Below are 25900 nucleotides of genomic sequence, written 5' to 3'. Positions count from 1 at the left end.
TTTCATTTTCAATTTCATTTGCCGACATATTTGAATACTTTCGCATTCTAACTGATGTCCAACGCAGTGTCAGTAAAGCAAATGACGATGGTATTTTTTAACGTTTCTTATGAGATTATTACAATAACTAATTATAAGTTTGGATGACTACAGAACAATGACTACGTAGTACAGATTTTCTAAAAATCTATATAATTATCACAACGTCGTGATATTGTTAGCTATGCCGTTTTGAAATGTAAAAAAGATTTTGCCTTGGTTTTATATTATTACTATATAAATAATATTGATTATTCTAATAACATCAGTGCATTTTACTTCTAATATTGGCCAATATTGCATTTCTCTTTTTGCAGGAGAGATATAAACATGTAATCTTTTCCTTTCATTATTGCTATTTGTTGTATATAATAACACCCACATCCAGTAAATTACAGCTACCATTGCAGTTATCCTATTTGACTGCTAATATTGCATTTCTCAACCATCAGTACCCTTTCTTTTTCCAATATCACTTTGGTCGTGGGCTGTATGACAGTGGAATTTCTAGTTATTAATATATGTTTTATTATATTTACTTTTAATCATTTGATTATATTATTTTATTTTAAAACATAAAATTTATGCCTTAATAATTAGTTATCATGCTAGCTGTCAGCGGATTTGGACTTGTGCACACGTTGAGTTACTGTGCGATGAGTGTTTCGCGTTAATTTTTGTTTCGCGTTAATCTGCATCATGCGACATTCGCATGATGCAGATTAATGCCAGAGTTTAAATTAAAAAGTAAATAAAGCTACAATGCGGATTACCGCAAACTTTTTATTAAAAATCTAAGAAAGCTACAAGACTGTGTCTCTAGTTATTGACCCAAAGGTCAATAATTAGAGAGACAGTCTTGTCAAGCTTGGCACAGTGGAACTGTTGAAATCGAAATAGAAACGATTGAAGCGAAAAATGTTTAAAATGGAATAGCCTGCGCAGCATTTTTTTGCAAGCACAATGTTTCCATCACTCGCAAACATTCAATAGAATAATAAAACTCTCTTGACTCGCGAATTTTGGCGGTTTCATCTTGCGAATGATTTGCAGAATGATGCAAACATGTTCGTCGTGGAAAATGTGATTATCTGAAGTGACCATTCTGAGACATAAATGGACTAGTTTAAGTGAGTGTAACCAAGGAGAGGGCATACCATAAGCTCATGGTCGAGTCCGAGGTAGTTATGTAGCGCCCAGAAGGTAACACGGATGAGTCGAACCATGATAATCTGTACCATACGAAGCATCGACTCCGGAGAAGACTCGAAGGCTTTGGCGAATGACTGACCGGGAACTTTGAGAACTGTTGAGTCCTGGACAGCACGAGCAGAGACCGTCTTGTATGGAGCTTCATGGCCTAAAAAATATCCATGGTGAAATGCGACATCAGCATAGATATGCAGTAATTCTTCCTTTTTCATGACTTAAACTATCGCAGCTTCAATGTGTAGTGAGTTTTCACTGGTCATCATTTGGATATGTACAGCAATACAATGCCATTTTCATCATTAATGCATGAATGTAGAGTGTGCAGTATGTTAATATGAAAGTTCCAACAAATTGTTTGCAGACAGCGATAAAAATAAAATATCTTCTAAAAGATTAAAAAATTTTATTATACTATATATAACATTATATAATTAACATATTATATTCCAAAAGCTCGAAACACCTTTTCAACTACTGAATGAAAGTTGACCTTCATTCATCTACAGAGTTGGAAATAACTGTTTCCATCATTTTGTTATCTTGATGGTGATTGGCTAAAGATCGCCAATCAAAAAAGATGGCCTCTTTGATTCCAATTTATGTACTTTTTGATCTCTTACATAAATACATTAGATTTAGTATTATATATAATGTACTATGCAAGTATATTACATGTACAAGAGCACACACCTGTAGAGTAAGTGTAAAAGTTTCACAAGCAATTTAACTCCTTTACTACTGCGCTAAATTCGTTATTCTGACCAAATTAATTCAAACGGATTTTCAAAAAACTGATATAGGCCTATATTATTTTATGCTAGTATTTAAGCAATATCTCGAGAATAAAAACAGATATCATTTTACTGCAAAATGCATCGTATTCAGAAGAAATTCCTCTAAAAGATAAGTATAAAATTGTTTAGTGAATCACTCTCGAAAAATTTCTGCCGCTTCCTTTGCTTTGTACAAACGCGGTGTGTTTCTTATTGCCATGACGATAACGATCTGGTTTTCCTGTTTTGAAAAATAATTAGAAATGGAATCGCTGAGCCAAAAGATTTTCTATTGGTTGCATGTGATTGGCAACAAGGTTGTTTCATTGGAGACAAAATTTGATGGTCTAGCTAATGTGTGGGTCTCGCAATGAAAAGAAAAGTGAAACCCTATTGATAAGCCGATACATCAGCTTATAGTAGCGAAAGAGTTAAGTCTTTTGTAATGTAACCCCCCCCCCCAGTGAAATAGGAGGAATTACTACAGAAAAAAATAGCATGGCAAATATAGAATATCACAGACAAGAAACTAAAAATTAAAGGTTACCATCCTTAAACAAATTTGGAATGGAGTATTATGCTAAAAAGAACAATGACAGAAATCCAGAGGATAAAGGAAAAACAAATACGCTATACATGTAGCTGCCCAAACACAAAACAAGCCAAAAGACTAGAGCAAAAATATTTGCAGACAACATAATTTTTACATATGGAGAAAATTACCACCCATTAGTGCACATATGTGCTAAAATACATTGCTTGGATTCACATAAAACATGAAAGCAATTTCATAGAGCCAATCCCCAGGCAATAGATATCAATAATGTCCCGTCATGAAGAGAACACAAGGTTAGTAGATGAGTAATCTATACGCATTGATCATAGATAAAATTTACATAATGCTGCAGATAATAAAGAAATGCATCCTCTGAAGACTTGATGATCTGGTAACCATCAAATGTTTGTAATAAAAGTCTTTTCAACATCGTTCTAACGTTTTGAAATCATTCAAAATTAAATTAGTATATAAACAGTGTTATTTAGAAATCATGTTATACTAAAGGTCGATAGGCATGAATGGGCCCGTTTATCAATCAACACCATGCTTTAATTGGCAGGCAACATACTTGGTAAAATCCTGTTGCGGCACACATAAAAAATGGTAAATACAATTTATTCAGCAAGACAGACAACCCCAATATTATAAATCTTGATTGAATTCCTATTGAAATGCAACAATATTACCGTATATCCCCGCATATAAGCTTACCTCACAAAGCCAACCCTAAAAAAACAGCCATGCAATCAGGGAATTTATAAGAATTCGCATCTAAGCCGACCCGAGAAATCCGTAACACGCTGTACGTATCAACCAGAGCAAAAGGTTGCGGAAATAGAGTGGCTTTTGCAGGTTTAGTACAAAATGTTTCTGATTGGTGAGTAGTTGTATAATTAGCCTATCGTGTCTCCACTTAATCGAAAGAAAACAATCATCTGACTAGCCATGCTATTGCAAATTATGGGCTTCATCGCTCTTCCTGTTTTCTTCTTTTGCTTAACTAATTTTGCTGAAAATAAATCACAAATCACAAATCAAAATATGTTTGCGTTGAGCCAATGGAAAAAAAAACATTTTCACTTTGCAAAAACATACTGTAACAGCTATCGTACTTTTCGGACTATTAGCCGCGACTTTTTTCTGATGATTTGAGCCAAGCGGCTTATATAAGGATGCGGCTAATCTGTGGCTTGTCCTTTCACTGCTAAGGCGCATTAACCAGAATCTCCGGTGAGTGCGTCTCTAGCGGTGAAAGAAAATACGAAACAATGCTTAACGGTACTGTTCCGTTAGGCACTAGGTTAAAAAGCGTCGATTAATACGAAAAAGTGCCGTTAGGCACTGTTCCGTTTTAAACAGCAAAGTTGCTGCCGCGTTAAAAAGCACCGTCCTGAGTTCTGTGGCCTATACAAAGGTGCGGCCTATGTATTGTTTTATTATCGTTTTTGGAAAATAAAGCGGATGCGGCTTTTATAGGGTTTACAGTTCGAAAAGTATGGTATTTCTTCTTCGTGATGATAAGATGCTTTACAGCTATGAAGGTTTCACAAAATGTAGATCAATGGACTTCTGACGATTATCTATTGAGCAATAGTAAGAGTGACAATGAGTATTTATTTTAACTCATTCATATCCATGAGCGAGTTAACTCGCGTATTTATAACGTTGCTAAGCACCCAACGCGAGTTAACTCGCGTCTGAAATCTACCAACTCCTTGCATCGTTATTTTTAAATTATAATAAATAATTTTTGATTAGTTAGAAAGAAAAATGTCTGGCCAATCAGACAAACTTTAAATTATGCCTCTATGATGTCCCTGGCAAGAGTTATAACCAAATTAGTACACCCATCTCAATATTTACCAAAACCGGAAATCACCGTGCCGACTTGAAATTTTATCAATTGCAATAACTTTTTATCAATTCCAAAAGTAAATATGCAGATTGAGAAGTGGTAAGACACTGAAAGACTGCATAAATCAAATTAAAACATTATTTTAATGTTTCAAAGTTTTTATCAACTTTGAACGTCTGAACTGCCAGCACCAGTCAGACTAACGTTATTATTCAGTTTCGATAGGATCATATTGATTCTTAGAGCTGTCTATGAAGTCTGAAAAGTCAAGAACAGAGTTGTTGAACATATTTTTATTATTTGAAACATTTTCATAACGTTTTATTTGAGTTATATTGGCATATAGATTTGCTATGCTTTTGTTTGAAGGAGGATACTCATGAGGAAAAGTTCGAAGTTAGAGTTTCATGATTTTCATGTTCATGACTAACTGCATATGTATAAATAATACTCATAACTATGTATTGTATGTAATAAATAAGTAATTTCAGTCAAACTTTGTATATTTTGCAACTTTTATGGTGCAAGTCTAACTTTGTTTCAGCAAATGACAATTTTTTCAAAATTGGAAATTTCCTGAAACTACCTTCTTTGAGTCACAGATCTACATAAAAGGGATACGAGTCATCTATATGAATGTAATATAATTTGAAAGAGGAGACTTGGCTGGTTCTTGTGAAATTTGAATGAGTAAATTATCTCAAGTCTGTCTCCTGTAGTAGTAATTTGAATTACGGCAACTTCCTGAAAAATTAGCGGTTTCTGGGGTTAATCGCCTAGAAATTAGTCCGGTGTGAATGAGTTAACAGTAATAATAATAATGCAGTGAGCTATAGTAATAACTACATGATGATGATGATAATAATAATAATAATACAGTGGTAACTCGTCTAACTCGGAACATGCTTAACTTGTCAACCACGGTAGGATCATGGTAGGATGAAGAGGACAAGTGTCCAAACTTATTCTGCAACACATGTGGAGCCTTTTTATGGCATCAGATGCTGTACAATTTTATGCTAGCTAAATTTGTCAAATGTTATGACAACTTATATGCACCAAATATATAAATAATAATATAATAAACATGCAGCAAATACTTGGCTTTGTCGATATTTAATTGTCTGCGTAAAAAATTTATTTAGTTGTCAAAAGAGTTAATGATAGTGGGTAGCCAATACTGTTATGTTGTACATAAACTTCTATATATAAATCTCAGTGTTCGTATGAACAGTTATAGCAATGAAAATCTAGCGATGAAAAGTCCGCTGCCAAGAAGATATGTTCCCAGAACCTCCAGTTCTGGAGGCATTGGGCTTATTCATTAGACTACGGCGTTTGACCAAGGGATCAACAATGGTGAAGATATTTATTAGTGGTTAAAATACGCATGACGATGTTGCGTCACACGTAATAATTACCAGCTGACGTTGGACTGGTAATTAAAAGAGCTTATAATCAGTTGCAGGTAAAAGTAGTGTGAAAGGTAATGTAGCAGGTAATGCAATGTTTATAATTTGATTTTTATTACCCGTGCAAGGTCTGGCATTCATCTGGCAATAACCTAATAATAATTGCATTAAGCTACCTTATTATTTATTAATAAAGTTGGGTCAATCAAGGTTTAAGTCGTTGTTGGTGAAAATAAGGTATAATGTCATGTCATTTGCTTTCAACCAGTGCTAGGTACGCATAAGCAGGACCCCTTGTTTGGTAAAAAGAATTTGTGTTATAGAATCAGCTTATATGCGAGAATATATGGTAAATATTACATATTGCGGCAAAATACTTTACAAACTATAAAATCATAGAGTGGTAGACATACAAAAGACTCGTAGAGTGATAGACATACAAAGGACTCATAGAGTGGTAGACATACAAAGGACTCGTAGAGTGATAGACATACAAAGGACTCATAGAGTGGTAGACATACAAAGGACTCATAGAGTGATATACAGAGAAAGGACTCATAGAGTGGTAGACATACAAAGGACTCATAGAGTGATATACAGAGAAAGGACTCATAGAGTGGTAGACATACAAAGGACTCATAGAGTGATAGACAGAGAAAGGACTCATAGAGTGGTAGACATACAAAGGACTCGTAGAGTGATAGACATACAAAGGACTCATAGAGTGATAGACAGAGAAAGGACTCCGAGTGATATACAGAGAAAGGACTCATAGAGTGATATACAGAGAAAGGACTCATAGAGTGATAGACATAGAATGGACTCATAGAGTGGTAGACATACAAAGGACTAGTAGAGTGATAGACATACACAGGACTCATAGAGTGATAGACAGAGAAAGGACTCATAGAGTGATATACAGAAAAAGGACTCATAGAGTGATAGACATAGAAAGGACTCATAGAGTGGTAGACATACAAAGGACTCGTAGAATGATAGACATACAAAGGACTCAGAGTGATATACAGAGAAAGGACTCATAGAGCGATAGACAGAGAAAGGACTCATAGAGTGATAGACAGAGAAAGGACTCATAGAGTGATAGACAGAGAAAGGACTCGAAGTGATAGACAGAGAAAGTACTCATAGAGTGATAGACAGAGAAAGGACTCATAGAGTGATAGACAGAGTAGATTAAACCACCTGTTAGTAGATCGAGGATGCTGAGCAGACTGTAGATGGAGTCTCCAGGGAGTACTTCCTTGACCAGCACCTCCTCTCCATTGCCTTCCTTTATGTAAACGTTGAGTGCACCACTAGTAACCACATATATGCAGTCATCAGGATCTCCTATCTGCAATACACACAAGCAGCGTATGACAGTTTGTGTATGATGACAGTTTGTGTACGATAACAACTTCAACTAAGTTTTGTTTTGCAGAGTGAGCGCGTTAGCAAACTAAAATTCAAGTGAACTCCATCTTTCAAAACAGCATTGAGTGAATGATTTTGAAATCACGGAAAAATGCAAATATTGTAATCTTGGAAGGAAATATTTCCCTAATACCTCTAAAGCGTATTCAAGGAGACACAGAATTTACGATGTAAATTCTATTTAAAAATGTATACACCATAGCTGTATACATTTTTAGCCACGTGGTTAAATATGAAGCAAGGACTATGATTTTTTATTTCTGTATTGTCTCTATAATATTAATAATATATAATAATATAATATAATATTGTCTCTATATAGAGACAATACAGAAAGTTTGTTTGTGTAAATATGGAAATTGTGTGGACACAAAAAAATCTAGACCTCTAACTTGTATATTCTTGAATGTATATGAGTCTAAAATTGGCTAGATGTGCCCTCAAACTCGGGTGACAAATGGTCAAAGTTCAAATCCTCATAGCACCTGAACCGATGACCCTAGAAAATCAAAATTTGGGATTTAATCGTTTTTCAACATGGGCAACAACATATTAAAAGATCATCAAAATCTGAGACTGAGTTTTTTTTCAGTTACATTTGGTGAATTCTGTGCCAGGAATTAGTAATATTCAAAGAAATCATCCGCTATCAACGATACCTAGTTTAGATTCAGAGCATAATGTAATCACTACTCTGGTCACTTCCATTAGTTAGTTTAAAACGAAATAACTTAGTAAAACAACTGATCATTTTTAAATGATCAAATTAAAATAAGCTTGGAGTCCAACAGTTTTTGTTAATCGATAAGCTGTAGGCTGGCTCATGCCCAGGACTTCTTTCATTTTTAACCAGATAGTCTGCAGGTGGGTGTTTAACAGGCTTCTTCTCAGGAAAGAGACATGGAGTTTCAAAACTAAATATTGTAGCAACCTGGCGGAATGTATGGAAAATATGCGTTTGAATGAAGTCGACCAAAAATGTGGAAATGCATAGCTTTTCACACAGACAGACACACAGACAGACACACAGACAGACACACAGACAGACACACAGACAGACACACAGACAGACACACAGACAGACACACAGACAGACACACATGCAATGGCAAAGTGGGATTTATTAACGCAGATATTCAAACAGAACATTTACGTTGTGAACTGATTGAGTTTGCAATATGATGATTTCCAAGTTGAAGAACACTCGCTACTCCCACACTTCTCCGATCGCTAACCAAGGAATAAAACTGCGTCATGTATATTTATAAAACATGGAACAATTTGGTAACTTAGTTTCAATAAACAGGAAGTGCTTCGATTATGCAGCTCAGCTTGTTAGTTGTTCAGGTTTGTATTCAGTACTTGTCAGCTTGAACCTCGGTTACCGACAGACCAGCATAAAAGTACGGCCACACGGTAATGATTTTTCTGTTGGTTTTGACTGAAATCACGGAATGAACGAAAAACACAGAAATATTCGGCCGAAGTTCACAGAATTGTCAGAGCTGTGCATGCAAACCGAAATTGACGATGAAACGCTTATAATTGGCTAAACAAACTATTAGCGAGCACGATTCTAGCAGCTTTTGCAATTTATATTGTCAGAGGCACATAACGCGACATGCAAGAAACTACTAACACAATTTGCCATAATAAATACGATCCAATTGACATGATTGCACTAAAGAGGGCAACTCTTTCTACAACAAAACTTTTTCTGCTAAAAAAACTGCCATTGTTAAAAATAAATGATTCGTAGCCATATGTCTTAACGATAAATAACCATTTATAAGGCAGTTGCATCATATATACTATGTTGAATTGCATTGGTACTTTTATTGTGTGTCGTAATACCTGTCTTGGACTCTACCAACTGCGAAAGCCGCTAAAATCGCGCTCGCTAATAATTTTTTTTGCCAATTAAAAGCGTTTCATCAACGATATTGGTGTGTATGCACGGCTGTGACAATTTTATTAATTTCGGCCGGAACCAATGAAAAAATCAGCATGTGTGGCCGTACCTTTTGGCAGTACAAAGAGGTATAAAGCCAAACAAGAAATGGCAAACAACCAATCAGGTTACAGTGCAGGTGTTACATTATTACTCTTGCAGGTTAATAAGTAGAGCAAACAGCAATAACCATTGCGGCAGACATTGCGTCGCCATCCTGATTGTGTATTATCAATCTCAACACAACGTTACCGCTACAACGGAAAAGTCTGAACAGATTCCCTGAAAATGGCTAGATGATATACAAGATGTTTGACCTGAAAAACGGACTGGTTGGCTCTGTAGTTGACCACCTGCATGGTTCTGTTAATCTCCAGGAAGACCTTCTGGTCCAAGTGTCCAAACACTTGAACATTTCTGTAATCAGAAAGATTTTGTCAGAAATAGAGATTGTTATCTCCCATGTACAAGCCCAGAGCTGGCCATATGGCGGTCGAAGCAATCTTTACAATGTCAGTGAATTACAATAACAACGTCAGGTGGATTGAAATACTTCACACTAACAAAATTTTAGTAAGGCTCACTAGTGAAGGACAAGAGAACCTTGAGTCTGATTGGATAATATGTTATTAGCGAATCCAATTTTCACTTTTATTTCATCACCACTGGTTTACATTTGTTTTCTATTTGAAAGCAAATAGCAAGAAAATAAAACAGATAATAGGACTGACGCTTTTCCTCTAGGGTGCAAGGCGTTTCAACAATTTTGATTAGATAATTTGCAGACTGTTATAGAACAATATACAGTATACCCTCACGATACGATTACCCTGATATTCGATTTTTTCACCTTACAAAGTGAAACATGATGATTTCATCTCACCATACAAATCTTATTTCACCATACGAATTCAACAAAATTTTTGTCTGTGTTCAAATTAGACAGTCGGTGTGTTTATTACTTAAGTCAAAATAACACAAACACCGAAATGCTGTTCGTCAAAAATATTTTCACAATGCCTGAAAGGGACATGATGACCTATTTTTCTCAGTTCAACAATCTTTATACGTAAACCGATAAAAATTTTCTCTTCAAAACCATCAGCAAAGTTGGAGTTGCGATTCCCTCCCCACAGAATGTCAGTGGACAGACAACTTCTCTTAACCTGCTAACAAAGATTCGCTTCATTACGAAATTAGCATCATTTGGGTTTTCTTGCTGAATTATGTTGAAAAATGTTTTAAACGTGTCAACAAAAAGTTATATCGAAAACGAAGACAGAAACTGACAAGTTATAAAATGTTGAAATTCAATAATAGTTAAAAATACATTCTAAAACTTAGCTTCAAGTGTGTGTGTGTTTAGTAAGATGAACTGATTTGAAGCGAATTTAAAGTTTTTGTTATATGTGCACCTGTCTTGGAGGTAAGAACTTTCTACGGTATGTAGTACTACTCATAGCACATTGTAACGTTACATTTTATAGCAGATCATAACCAATAAATCCACTAAATGTAAGTTACTGTAGGTAACTATAGTTACTAAGGTTAACATACTATTTTGTTACTAGTTTTTAATATTTCCAACACGTATATAAAATTTTGACAACTTTTACCAGGGAATGTTTTTATTATATGGTTTGTATACTCCTACAATCGATTTTTTCACCATTCGATGCCAACTCTAGAACGGATCAAAATCGTATCTTGAGAGTGTACTGTGTATATATTAGATACTCATTGGTAGATGAGTAGACAAGAAATTTAATGCCAATAAGAAAAGAAAATATTCTATAAAAAAACTGTTAATTAGCAAATGCTTACACTAAAATAATATTTAAGATTTTTAATAAAATTTTAGTTGGGACTGTCGGAATTATTTGAAGCATCATTCAATAGTAAACTATTAACCTTTAACTTTATTTAATCTTCAAACTTATTTAATCTTATTTAACCTTTGGCCTTATTTGACCTTTAACCTTGTTTAACCTTTAACCTTATTTGACCTTTAACCTTGTTTAACCTTTAACCTTGTTTAACCTTTAACCTTGTTTAACCTTTAACCAATCATAACATGTGTATTCACCAGGAACTTGATTCGTAAATAAACATGAGGGGTTCGTGCAGAGTTTTTTCAAGAATTTGACACAAAACAGCCTGTAAAACTTTCCAAATTTGCAGTTCTGTTTTAAAGCAGAAGCTAAACATGAACCTAGAAAGAAATAAAGTGAAGAACAAACAACTCTTAAATAAGTAAGTTACATGTAGTTAAAACTCCCCTAGTACAAGTAACAGTGAGTTACGCTGTGTGTCTCCTCTATCCCTACCTGCACCTACGGACCTACACTTTCATTTATTTGCCTCTGAGATGATGTAAAACTAGACACCCTGAGTGAATTACACAGTAATCTCACAGGAAAATTTGCTCTAAATAAGAGTTCCCATAAAGCAGATAGTCACATTACTGTATATCCCAGCATATATGCTTATCTCACATATAAGTCAACCCTAAAAAACCAACCCTGCAATCAGGGAATTTATAAGCCAACCCTATAAATCGTAACACACTGTACATACTCATCAAAGTGAAATGTTGCGGAAATGGAGTGTCTTTTGCAGGCTTAGTACAAAGCGTTTCTGATTGGTGAGTAGTTGTATAATTAGCCTATCGTGTCTCCACTTAATAGAAAAGAAACAATCATCTATTTGCGTTGAGCCAATAAAAAAACATGTTTGCATCTCAAGCTGACCTTAATTTTATTATGCAAAAACACATTTTTATAGCTATTTCTTCATCACGATCAGATGATCAGACGCATTACAGCTACATAGTTTTCACAAATTGTAGATCAATAGACTTTTGATGCTTCTCTATATGGCAAAAGTAGTAGCAACAGTGAGTATTTATTTTTAATAATAATAATAATGCCGTAAGTAATAGTGGTAACTGGTCTCGCTCAGAACATGCTCAACTTGTCAACCATGATGGTATGAAGAGGACAAAAAAGTGTCCAAACTCATTCTGCAACACGTTTCTAGCCTTTTTACGGCATCAGATGCTGTACAATTTTATGCTAGTTAATTTTGTCAAATATTATGACAACTTATATGCGCCAATGTCAAATATTTGGTCTTACAAAATATTTAATTATCTCCCTAATCCCATAATTGGTAGTCAAAGACTTAAACCATAGCTGCCGCGTACAACTTTCATCGTAGTTTCTAGGTAAATCAGACACACTGATTCCGATTTTGTACTCAAAACAAAGATTGGTCCACTAACTTTCAAAGTAATGAAGGCTTTTTTACAGTGTTTTAATATCCGTCTCGAAAACAACACAATCGGCATAACAAGCTCCGCCCATTAATATGTGACGTAACCTAGCTTTTCAGGAACGAAGTTAGGGATGTTTAGTTCGATTTAGAATGATAGAGATGGATGTCTCAAAATCCATTATTATCTAAATTCAGCCTTCAAAATAATCTCAGTCTTTTCTGAAAGGTAGATGAGTTATTTAACATTGCATATTTAAAAAGGAGCTCAAAAAATCGCGATAACAACGCTCGCTTGTGATGAAATCGCGCATTTTTGAGCTCATTTTTCTTGGCATTCAGCCTATTAAACATCATGTAACGAGCTACAAGCAGTTTTAAATAGTTTATCTACCTTTTATAAAAAACTGAGATTATTTTACAGGCTGAATTTAGATAATAATGGGTTTTAGGACACCTATCTCTATTATTCTAAATCGAACTAAACATCCCTAACTTCCGTTCCTAAAAAGCTAGGCTACATCACATATTTATGGGCGGAGCTTGATTTGCCGATTGTGATTGTCTTCGAGACGGATATTCAAACACTTTAAAAAAGCTTTCATGACTTTGAAGGTTAGTGGACCAATCTTTATTTTGAGTACAAAATCGGAATCAGCGTGTCTGATTTACCTAGTAAATACAAAGTTGTACATGACAGTTACGGTTTACTGGTAGTGGGTAACCATTATTGTTATGTTTTGCTACGTAGTCACATCAACTCTGTTTCTAGAGGTCTGACTATAAGGCTATTATTTTATGACATCGGGGGAGTTTGCAAACAGTAATATTTTAACATTGGAAAAATTTCGAAAAGCACTTGCCTGAGAAGATATATGAATTCTGTAGGTAGCCTGAGATCTTCATTGGGACCAAGGTCGGGCACAACAAGTGCTCGGGGCAGGTCCTTGTGTACTAGCTGCCTTGATCGTTGTCTTATTCGTAGCAGACCTTTAGCTAGTTTGAGAAATTCCTGCCTGGTTTGTGGAGGACGGCGAGCTTGGTTGACAACTTGCTTGGACTAAAGATTGAGACAAGGGCAGATAAATCTAATCTAGCAAGTGCGTATTGTAATAAAGCACACACGGTTACAAAGAAACCTGACATGACAGTGGATGGTCGAGTGACCTTTGTAAAACTTGTCCATTTCATAATAACATAATTCTTTTCAGAATGATGTAAAAAAAGTTAAAGAACACAAACAAATGGTAAAAGTTGCACAGGCCAAGAAGACCAGAAAACTAGTCTAGATCTAATCCAGCAGGTAAGTCTCCAAAAACTACATGTACATGTATATAATGTAAACTACTAAAAGAGTGCAAACACCGAACTAAGTACAAGGTCTGCAGGTAAAATATACCTATCATATCAGCTACCTGAACCAAACTAGATCCATATCATTAACAGAACAATTGAATCACCTTCCAACTTTTCATTACAAAACTTCAGACAAAAAATAATAGGTTAAATGACATGCAACTGATGGGTCATGTAGGCCCAAATACTGCACAAGCAATTTGGGGCTTTACTGCCAATATTAAATATATTTTCAAGTTAATTTTCAAAACTCTAATTTTCATCCAAAGCTGTACAAACAAATATAGGATCTTCGGGCATCGCTAATCACTGGGTGTCTATAAACCATTGTTTTTAAAATAATAATCTACAATCAGATAAATAACTCATACATGAAAAGAAACTAATTCAATTCCTTTTCCGACCATTCCTTCGGGAAACTTTTTGGAAAACTTATACCCTAAACACGCATTTCTTGAATACTGAACAGATTGAAAGAGAGCGTCAGTTGGTACCAAAGCCGAGTAGTCGGGTTTCCACGGATTGTCCAAATGAAAGGGTGCTTTATTCAGCATCCGAAGCAAACAACCTAGAAATTTCTGCTCAAATTCCAAACTGTTTAAGATGTGAGACACTTGGAAACCGATGATGAACTAACTATGAAAGTATATATATACTACTAGGTGGAGTTATCCCATTTTATTGATTTCTTAACCCTTTGAATCCTGACGGCCGGTTTTCCGGCCTTCACATGGCTTTGTTTACAAAAGCTGTTTCTAAGTAACAGCGTAAACCAATCAAATTAATTCTTGACCAGAATTTTAGACCAGAAATTTCCCTTCCATTTGTAACAGTTTTCAAATATCTTTACCTACTTTCTTTGTTTTAATAACAAATTTTATTAGAACGATTGCGGGAAAAAATCGATACGACTTGTTTGTTGGTAGGTTATAAATGATTGTGATGCAAATAAAGAATTTTATGATATTAACTATAATTTTCCAATTTATTTTGTGTGAAAAAATGACGATGAACAAGTGCTAAACAGATATGCTGCTACTGTAAATGTTTTTTATGAGTTTTGTAAAATCGAACGAACTTTTATAGTTTTTGCCCGAATAATAGTGAAGTACTGTTTTTTCCTGTTTGATGACATTTACTATAGATTGCACAACCTCTTTTACTAATGTTTTACCAAATATAATGGTATTATGAGCACGTTTAGATATATTTAATGAAAGTTTAAAAACTTTGGATCCTCGGACAGATTGCCCAGGGTTACTGACACGCATTGACAAAAATGGCCAGGGTTCAAAGGGTTAATATTAAACACTCCATAAGACATGAATATTAATACTTCAGCCAGCAATTTTCTTTAATTACACATTGCATATTTACAAGATATCATCCATTGGAGACTCACTAATAGGACAACCAGCCAGTCAGTAAAGAAGTTGCTGACACCAGCAGCGATGAAACTACCAAACTAATAAGAATTGTAGAATAAAGAACTCACCTTTCACATTTGATTGTGAAACACTACTGATTAAACTAATAAACCACGCAGGTACACACAAAAGAGTTATATGATCAAAAGATTGAGTTGTCTCTCTCTGGACAAGAGTGAGACAACTCCTAAATGAATTAGTGTAAATAGCTAAAACACTAGTGTGATGAAATCACTATTAGAGCGCACACTAATACAATGACAAATGCTTACGTCTACTGAAAACTGCAAAGAAAACCAGCAAAAGTTGAGCAACGGCGAACAATTTTGAGTTAAGAGTTGTCCTTTCATGTTTCATCACCATCGAGCAATTGTTTTACAATATAGCTAATATTTCATACATTGTAGCACTCTCCAGTAACACATGTTGAGTCACCAAGCAAGAATAATTCATATAAATCATCAGTCTTGAACATGGTTGGCCAATATGAGTTGGAGTTATGCTCTCAGAAAACTAGACTACACCAACCTTCCTGAAGATTTTCCGAGCATAGTACTGAACTTTATCTCTTTTCCTAAACCTTGGCCTCGATGATTGTCTTTGGGCAACAACCAACACTATAAACAGATAGATACAACCGCTGTAACAGAGGCTACTAATTACTACTCTTATTATGCCCTTATCTTTATCTTTTTATTATTCGCACAAGTTAGAAGAACTCAGGCTATCACCACCAGATGATTTGTAAGCCTAAAATAGATACAGAGGCAGCATGGAATGATTCAGTGATTTGTGAGAATGAGTTACAAGAATTATTAGTTTTAAACTAATTGCACTCTGACCATCACTGCTGTCCTCTAATACCAATGAGTCAGACTGCAGATTAATTTACACGCAGTTTGGGCAGAGAGAACAATTTAAGATCAGGTGCTTTTCAAGTCACCATCAAGGAAACCTTTCTTTTTCAATTGAACCTTGACCTGCTGTCCACACGACCCGATGCTCTAGACACCGACTGCTCTCTCGCATATATTTTTAGTTTTGAATTATTATAACTAGTACCCTGACAGTCTTGCTGGCCATGAGAGATCGTCAGGTGTGCCGATAAAGCACAGAGTATAAGTATGTACACAATTATTCTGGTGTGAACAACAATGCTCAACATTGATAAGTAAGCAAAAACCAAATCAGCGATCACATTTTAACCCATATCATCGATAAGGGAAACATATGACGCCATAAGGCATGTTTAAACCGAAAGTTGAAGTGTAAACGAAGCTTTGGAAACTTTTTGGCATCAATGAAAACTAACCTGACGAATGGAATCTAGTGCTGCGGATGTCACATGACAGTGACAACGCATAATGACCTCATTAAATGAGCGTACAAGTACTGCGTATTACCTAACATCTTATAATCTTATTGTTGAATAAATCATTTTTAGCATTTTCGCAGTCTAAAAGGTACTTTAGCCCAGAATGCAGTGAGAGGTGTACAAATATAATTTTTAGACTGCCTTTTTAAATAGCACCCCAAACTTTCAAACAAAATTCTGCAAGTAGGTTTACAGGTAAGGCTTAGACATGAGGAATTACAGTAGTTAAAAAAATTGAAAAGGAAGAAGAGTTTAAAGCTGACAGGTGATGTTGATGGAGCAGCATCAATGGCACTAGTAGAGAACAACAAGGATGTCTGGCTTTGTTACAATGTCAAGTGCTAGTAGTACTATGAGCTCCTTTAACATAAATTCGAAGGGGTTAGAAAAGATCTTTTACGTAAGAAAAGTCTAAGTCTAAGAAAAGTGTAGTGGCAGCCAGCAAGGCACTAATACCGAGCAGTGGGCTGGAAGGTCACGAAGAAGTGGCATGACTTATTGCGTAATGTGCTAACAGATTCTGTATTTATGGTTATCTGACAGCAAAATTTTTATTGCATTAACAGTAGCAGATAAAATTAGATTGGCACTTGAAAGATATTTTTGGGTTTTTGAGTAATTCGGACTGAATACCAGGTTGTAATAACATTTTGATGTCGTGTAAATAAAATATTGGCTGGAAAAAGCTGCAACACTACATAATTATTTTAAAATTGCTCCTTTTTCAACTAGATTATCTAAACATCGTCCAATCAAAATCCTTATCCATACAAGTAAAGCATGCAGTAATACGTTTTGTACAAATAATTCTCGAAAGATGACTTTCGAGAATAGCTAATTTTCATAGACAATGTTTTGAATTGCCTACTTGCCACATAAGCCAATTGATGTAATTCTATAGCCACTGCTCAAAAGTTAATACGGGACATTTAAGTACTTTTTTGGTACTTGTGAAACCTACTTCGACGTTGCATTAGAAATATTTGTAATGTAGGGCAACCAAAAGACAGGGAAATGTATTATAATGACAGCCAACTAGCGTTTTTGTGTCACATTCATGCATTGGCGAATTGTCGGCGTTGACATCAGATATTATGTGACTGTTTTAGCAAAAAAGTCACAGCTTGGAGTTAACATTACAAGTATTTTCGTCTTCAAAACGAGATTTTTGATCTTATAACATCAAAACCATAGCAAAAACGAAATATTATGATTATACTTGCATAAACATAAGTGCAAATGCTGTGAATTTTAAAATCCAGTCAGTCAACCTTTACACCAGTGTTAAAAGGCGCTTTTGAATTTTACTCACGTACATAAAGGGGGCACGCATGAAACATTCGAATTCCAATTACGTATTCGCCAGAATTCTAAGAGATTTGTGGCCGTGTTGGCCTTGGTTAAGGTACAGCAGGGATGCAAGAACCAAGTCAGGTGAGTTTCATTGACAGTAGAGGATATAGACATTAGAACAATAGATCTACTGTTCATTAGACAGTAGATTATCATATGCATGTCTATGCAGCATTGAAAGCTGTAGTCTAAGAGCTATATAAATGGGCAAGGCCAGGCATAGTGTCACGCGCATAGGCAATTTTTGTATACCTTTTGTGATTATAATTTTCTGTCAATTAGTAAGTAAACATGTTCAGACATACAGGAACATGAAAATTTTTATAACGACATCCTCTCTCTTGATGATATGGGGCATGCAAGTAGATTTTTATGGTATCGTGTGTGATGCGCTTGACAATTATAGGTCATCTTCTCTCAAACTTTACCATCCATTCTGAAATAAATTTTGCTTTTCATTTATAATGAATACAAGAGTAGATTTTTAGCCCAGGTGTTTTTTCCTAACAAATGCAATTTTTCCTTACTATTCAGGCACGCAAAGAGTAGTTTGTCCCGCGAGTCACATTTTTAGTGCATTTAGTTGCAGCCTATTCTTCCTAAGCTATCTGAAGCAAAAAATTTGTATCTATAATTCGATTTTGGGCTGCTATGCCTCGGCCAAACTCCAAACCAATTAGAAATTGCCAAGAGTCATATTCACACATGCTTAAAAAAACTTCCACCTGTATTAGCTTGAAAATAATTTAAACTTGGAAAGAAAATCACTGGTTTGTCGAGATACTACTTAAAATACATCTGGTAAGCCATTGGGAGCAATTTTATGACGATCTGGCATGATTTTAGCCATCACACAGCATCACGCAATTCATCACACAATTCACGCATTTTGCGTTCACGCATCACGCGTTTTACTAAAGCCAAACACCTGCGTTCAGTGCAAGTAGAGAATATTCTATTGAATTCCTTCACGGGTCCTCAACAGAGTAATATTCGTGTCTGTCACATGGAGTTAAAAGAGCACCCTAAAGCCTGTCTTACACTATATCGCCATATCTCGGCGTTGATGCCACAATAATTCGGTGATCGCCGATGATAACAACGTTTAGAATATCACAAACCCATCCGCATTTGGATCAGTAAATACTCCGTGACGTAGTGTTATCATTTTTCTTTCTAATTTTTCGCGAAGAAACCTCTGTTTTCGAGTACATGAATCAAATACTAGTCTCGCAGTGACCATCATAAACATAAATAAGCTACGCTATCCCCGACAGCAAATTGCTATCGTCAAAATGGTTCACATAGTACAGGCGGCTGTCGATTCTTGGTGAAATATGGAGAAAGTTTGACAACTGCAAACTCTCACTGTGTATCCGCATTGCTTCGTCGATGCCACCGGTTTACGGTTCACATAATCGACAATAAACGCTAAAAAGAAAATGCCGACACACGGCGATATAGTGTGAACCAGCCTCTAGATAACCTGGCTATTGCCATATTGATAGCAATCTAGCTGATGTTGTTTTGACTCATCTTACAAGTTGATGCAGTAGCACTACTTACATCAGCAACAACGGCTGACATGACTATTATAACTGTCAAAGGCCAGTGATTTGTCAAAAAAATGCATTTTGCAAGAAATTGGTGACAAGGGTGTAGCCTTATCATACTGAGGCCTGTTAGCTTCATATCTTAGCTACAGGAAGAGCAACACTCCATTGCGACTGATTCCTAATTCTCCCATGGTGCTTTTGGAGTCACAAAGAGTACCCAAGAAGTGCGAGAATAATAAACTATCTACAAATTTGATGGTTAAATAAGGGTACATGACAATCATTAATGGCTTCGCACAACTGTAAACTTGGAGATTACTTTTGCTTTTAAAGAGATGCAGACAACACTGTATTGCTCTATCAATTAGAGAAAACACTTTGGCAGTCTTCAAATGAGTATATCATATAACAAGCAAATCTTAACTATTTATAAAGAAGTTTCAGTGATACAGAGACAGAAATTTTCTTGTCAATGAAGCCTAGCTGATTCAGATATATCACAGCCTCGTGTACCTCAAACAAAAAAAGAAAATGGGATGTAATTCTTCCACAATTGTGAGGGTATGCGATTGAAATGTGTACTCCAAATGTGTACTCCCATATGTGTACCCCACATGTGTATTCCATATGTGAGCCCCAAATGTGTACGAGATGTGTACCCTAAATGTATAACCCAAATATCTACCACCTAAGTGTATCCAATATGGGTACCCAATATGGGCACCACATATATGTACTCCAAATGTGTGCCACCTAAGTGTACCCCATATGTGTAGCACCTACATGTATGGAATCCAGAAGCGACCTAAATTGATAAGCTCTCAGCTAATGTTTCACATCAATACAATTTTATGGCAGCTTTTATACAACTTTCGAAATTGGGTTTTTTGTTAGTGTATGGAAAATGCACTTGAGCTAAAATATGTCATGATTGTTTGAAAGCTTTGTCGATTCTTCAAATATTTTTTCTCATTCATGACTTCATCTGGCATATAAACTCTACGAAATACTCAACGATTTTAAACTGGTTTAAAAATGCAAGACGGCTACTTACCTTTAGGTCGGAACAGGAAGTAGACAATGAAATACGCGGCACAGACTGTGAATGTTCCAGCTAAGGCATATGTGGAAAAATTCTACAAAAGGTAATGTCAAAATTATTTTATCAAAAAGGCAAAGCTGAGTTTCTTACAAGAAATATTATTTGCATATTATTAAAATAGGCTGTATAAACTCCCCATAGCAAAGCACTATGTAGGAGAAACTGATAACTTCACCATTTCACTATATTATCTTTTATTGAGTTAGCCTTCAGTGTTGTCTCATTGTGGTCTTACAGTCTTAAAACAGTAAGTACTCCCAAAAACAAATGTTTATATGGGAGAATGAGTGCCCACTTATTCATTTTGTAATTTTACAAGCATGCTACAATTGCGAACGTAATGGTCATGACTTGAGGAATTTTCTTTGGCCACCTCTTTCCATTACAGAAAATCAGGTCATTTTTCGCAAGACTGGAGAGATAGATTTAAAAGTTTAGCCATCAAAGTAGTACAAATAAGCAAATTAGCAGACGCAACGTTACGCAGTTATGAAAAATATAGTAATCAAACAAGGGTTAATGACAAGTTTATTGAAACGCGCGTGCACATAATGAATAGGTAAAAGGCTGAACAAACATTGAAATAAAAAAAATTCATTGATACGATAACAGTTTGAAAAGGCAGAAGTGAGGCAGCCCTGATGAAGTAAACTTGTAGAAATCACTGGAGGCTGGTTCATACTATATCGCCATATCTCGGCATTGATGCCACAATAATTTGGTGATCATGGGTGATAACAATGTTCACACTATCACAAACCAATCCGTATTTGCATCAGCAAAAACGGATTGGTTTGTGACAGTGTGAACATTTAGTAGAATAGAATACAACGTGACGTAGGTAGAATACTACACAATGAAGTATTTGTTGATGCAAATACTCTGTGATGTAGTGTTTTAGTTTTTCTTTTAAATTTTTCGTTCTAATTTTTCTCGAAGGAACCTCTTTGTTGCCGCATGCTTGAATCAAATACTAGTACCACAGCATCTATCATAAATGAAAATAAATAGATCACGCTAACCACGACAGCAAATTACCATCGCTGAAATGGTGCACATTGTACAGGCTATCGTTGATGCTCGGCAAACTATTGAGGAAGTGTGACAGTTGCAAACTTTCCCGCGTATCCGCGTTGTTTCGTTGATGCTATCAATTTACGGTGCACACCATTCGACTATGAATGACGAAAAAACAACGATGAAATACGGCTTTATAGTGTGTGAACCAGCCCTAGGAAAGATGGAGGAGCTGAAGTAGCAAGATGTATATTTGCTATGACAATGGGAGCAACGCACTTTCCAAAGACCGAAGGAGAAAGGATAGTACAGATAATATAATTAGCATAGATGTTAACCATTTCAGCGCTAGAAACAAACATGGTGAAAAACAATAATGAGGTCCAAAAATAGTGAACTAAAAAGGCTGCCGACCTCACACTTGATACTAGGACCTAAGTTTCGGAGTAACTAAAAAACCAATTGGAAGGTTAGAATTGCAACTAAAGAAGCCTCCGGTGGTTTAACATGGAGCTGAAATAGAGCCTTGAGCCAAATCCACCATTTTTGCTAAAACCCATTGATGTTAGGTTATAAAGTTTTGTATATTGTTGAACTACATACAGCATATATGACAGATAAATCGAGGAGTTGCCAGAATGGTTGTTTGGGTAAAGTTATGAAAAACAGAAAGGCAGAAACAGCAAACAGTGCAAAAAGTAGAAACAATCATGTGACAGAGAAGGACAGCAGAACAGGAGCTGAGAGGAGTTGAGAAATATGTGGTCAACAAATAAGTGGCAGAGAATTGGTAAAGCAAACAGCCTATAGTAAATGATAAGGGTGTAGGTTGTGGTGCACCGTCTGCAAAGCCAGATGCGGCCAGTTACTGTTTTACCAATGCAAATTAATGTCAGGACCATTGACAGAAAGACTGCAAGATATATTCTTGTCATTGATGTGTTGAAGCTGGTAGTGGTTGTAACCACAATAAGAAAATGTAAGAGTGAGGACTTCAATAACAGAAAAGAAGAAAATGCAGCCGAAATCAAAAGAAGGGTTAGACCCATAAGCACTGCGCTAGTGGAAAGAGTTATATGAAGCTAGCGGTAGTTGTAAAAAGAAAGTCAAGGCAGTGCCAATACTGGAAAAATTCGGCACAATTTATGCCAAACTTTTTAGTGGTGAAAAAAACTAGAGAGGAATAAAAGTGAAGGGAGGGATGGTTTTAAAAATATTTACTGTCATTTGATGAACTTCACAGTTGAGTTTGCATGAAACAGATTTATACAGAGCATGCTCAAGTTGGCAGCTAAACACACGGCAGTAGTTACATAGTCTGTTAATTCTGATGCATTTAGGCCAGCTATTGAACTGTTGGAGAAGATTCAAATGAGGATTGGAAAAACCAAACCTGTATTATCCTAGAAATGACTTCGTATGAATATGCCTGGGTCTACGCAAACACCCAGCTACGTGACAGCATCCTCTGTACAGCCACGAGTGACCGCACAGTACTTATCTCCAGAACGTTTATTACATCCGTGCATCTCTTAGTAAGTGCAGTCATAGTTGTGGAGTGAACATTGACTCAACTTTCTGGTTATATGATGGGAGAAAAAGGTGATAGGGGCAGTGAAGGAAACAGGGATGGCAACAATAGCAACGTTTGCAGTAGTTCAGAATTGATCAACTAGAGGAGTTGATGACAAATCAGAGAGGCAGCTTATTGAGACAAACCAAACAGTAATTAAAAGTAGACAGGCTAGACCGGTAACAACGGTTAAAAACAACCCGTGAAACGGTTAAAGTATGTAACCAACTACCTTATGTCTACTTGAACGCCAGCTCTATTTGAATGCCACCTCTAATAGAATACCACTACTATAAGACAAGGTTTGATAAATACATCCCCCGCCCTTCAATTGGCCACCACTTTGATATCTTTACGAACTCACAATACAAAGTGATCCGCAGAAGTGTCCACAAAATAGTACTAATAATGACTCGGTTACATCTAAAACAATTAATTCTTCCGTTGTTGCTGTAGTGGTTGCCATGGGTTACTGACAGTATACCTGAGAAGACCAATCGTTACAATTATCAGAACTACACTTTGATTCGAAGTTACTAAGTTCTAAATCCGATCAATTGTCGTAGGATTCATACACAATGTGGTTTACAATCTTACCTGAAGATTTTAAAGTATTTTGATGAATTATGAGAATATTTTTATGAACACTCTACGACATGATAGCCGTCATTTTAATCACGCATCGAAGTCTATTTTCTAACTCCAAAGCTTCACAGTTTTTTCTTTAAAACCGACTCCATCAAAATAATTAATAATTGTATCCGGTTAACATGTTTTACTCAAGGTAATGACTTGTCTAACTCGCTCTGATACTTAGAGGTATATGAAAAATGGTTGAGCAAAATTGTTGAAACCAGCAGCAATGATGTTGCTCCGCGTGATGGAGAGTGCAAAACGTAGACAGTGCAAAACGTAGACGACATTAACATTGGTTCACCCGTAAAAGGGTTAAATTTATTTTCCAAGTGTCTGACAGCGAGTTGAAAAATACAGCGCCACCCTCTATATGACCGCCACCTGTAGTAAAATGCCATTATAGGGGAAGGGTTGAAAAATACAGTGCCATGGCATTTAAATATAGGTTTACAGTATAAGCCAATTTTGCATTAATTGAGCCATCTAGGTCTCAAAGATAAAAAAGACATGTTGAAGCATAGGCAAAATTGATATTAGAAGCTACAGTAATTGTGGAGAGTCATTCAAGTTACAGATGTCATAGGAAATAGTACAGGGTTAGTGTAGAAGTGCAGGAGAAAACAAAGGTTTTTTAACGCTGTCTAGCAAACCTTTGGCTAAGTCTACCAGAGGAAGGCCACATGTGAAAATAAATGTTACATACACTGGTTAATGCCAGTATATTTACTTATTTTTAGCAAGTACAACTAGCTATACAATGGGATGCCGACAATTAAGCACGAGTCACCTATTGTGTAACCTAAGAGCTGGTCACTAAGAATATGCACTAATCCTATGGAGCCTAATTTTTTTGCAGTTAAAATTTGCAATAACAATGCTAATCTTACAAAACAGTAGCCATCAAAGATAAGGACATCGTTTTTAGTTACTTTCGGCTGTGATTGATCGATTTCTGAGCAAGCCGACAAATCAGGAACCCATCCCATGTTATAAAGTGGTACAATTTTGCGGTAACTTGGAAATTTAATAAAGAATCTAGAAATTTTAAAAAAATATTTGCACATAGATAGCAAAGACCGAAGTGATCAACGGTTGCAGTTTGTCATTACTTGCCTCTGACTGATATATTCTGTGGCAACTAAATGTTATGTCCTCCCATAGTGTCGATAATATATTTGGCGAATCAAGGTCTTCTCGAAGATGAGAGTTTGACGACATTGTATTAATTATTATAAGAAAATAATTTACACTTGTCTGAAAAATAGGTGCAGCCACTTGGTGACTTTAATGGCCGCATCTGTCTAATTACTAATGAGCTGGCCGCATTTCGTTGCCCTGCAAATGAGAAGCACAATTTCTGTTTTAGGTACAAAGGTCGTTGTATAGAATGTTGGTTTGTGCGTGTGTACTCAACAGTATTCAATTATTCGATACGTATTGCTTGCTACATTGTTTCCAAGGCTACGCAGTCAATCATTGCTCACTTCCATAGAGTGATTGCGATAGCAATAATATTTCATCAACAAGTTCTAACCAAATTATTTTAATCCAGTCAAGGACCCTCGTTGGCTAAAATGTATTAGCTTAAAATTTAAGGCTAGATATCCAAACTGTAGACAAAATTTAGCCTTTATCATGGGTATTAACGCGGGTTGCAATAGGCCATCATCGGAACACGCGTCGAGCATGTGGCCGCATCGCAATTTCGCATGTTTGAAACCACAGGTGTCCTTTAGCGGAGATATTGCCGAAGCCGAGACCGGTCCGTAGTCTACACACACAAAAAACAACATAGGTCCGCGTAGTTATGAGCAAAAACAAAAGTATCCACCCAAATATCTCACCAATCCGATGAGCAGCACACACAAAAACTAAACCAATCGACAGAGCCACCCATCATGTCAGAATATTTCAAGTTTCAAGTCATGTCTTGCACAACTCACCTTATAGTTTGTCAAAACTTGTCCCAAAGTCCCTATTAATTTGAGACTGTCCAA

The 25900-nt window shown here is 36.0% G+C and overlaps 1 protein-coding gene across 2 annotated transcripts in view; it reads right to left on the bottom strand.

The window, feature by feature from the left end:
• LOC137398829 (patatin-like phospholipase domain-containing protein 7) overlaps positions 1–25220 on the bottom strand; it is a 71285-nt gene extending 46065 nt beyond the window's left edge. For both annotated transcript variants that reach the window (XM_068085004.1, XM_068085003.1), the window contains exons 1-7: positions 25017–25220; positions 20630–20711; positions 15820–15908; positions 13372–13568; positions 9553–9652; positions 7054–7204; positions 1197–1399 (exon numbers count right to left, since the gene is read on the bottom strand). In XM_068085004.1, the coding sequence (XP_067941105.1) occupies positions 1197–1399; positions 7054–7204; positions 9553–9652; positions 13372–13568; positions 15820–15908; positions 20630–20711; positions 25017–25121 (927 nt within the window). In that variant the 5' untranslated portion in view covers positions 25122–25220. The remainder of the gene's footprint in view (positions 1–1196; positions 1400–7053; positions 7205–9552; positions 9653–13371; positions 13569–15819; positions 15909–20629; positions 20712–25016) is intronic.
• Positions 25221–25900: the final 680 nt, after the last annotated feature.

The sequence above is a fragment of the Watersipora subatra genome, chromosome 6 (genome assembly GCF_963576615.1).
Source record: "Watersipora subatra chromosome 6, tzWatSuba1.1, whole genome shotgun sequence".
Taxonomy (NCBI): Eukaryota; Metazoa; Bryozoa; class Gymnolaemata; order Cheilostomatida; family Watersiporidae; genus Watersipora; species Watersipora subatra.
The sequence above is the reverse complement of the archived record's forward strand: the minus strand, read 5'-3'. Positions and strand labels throughout refer to the sequence as shown.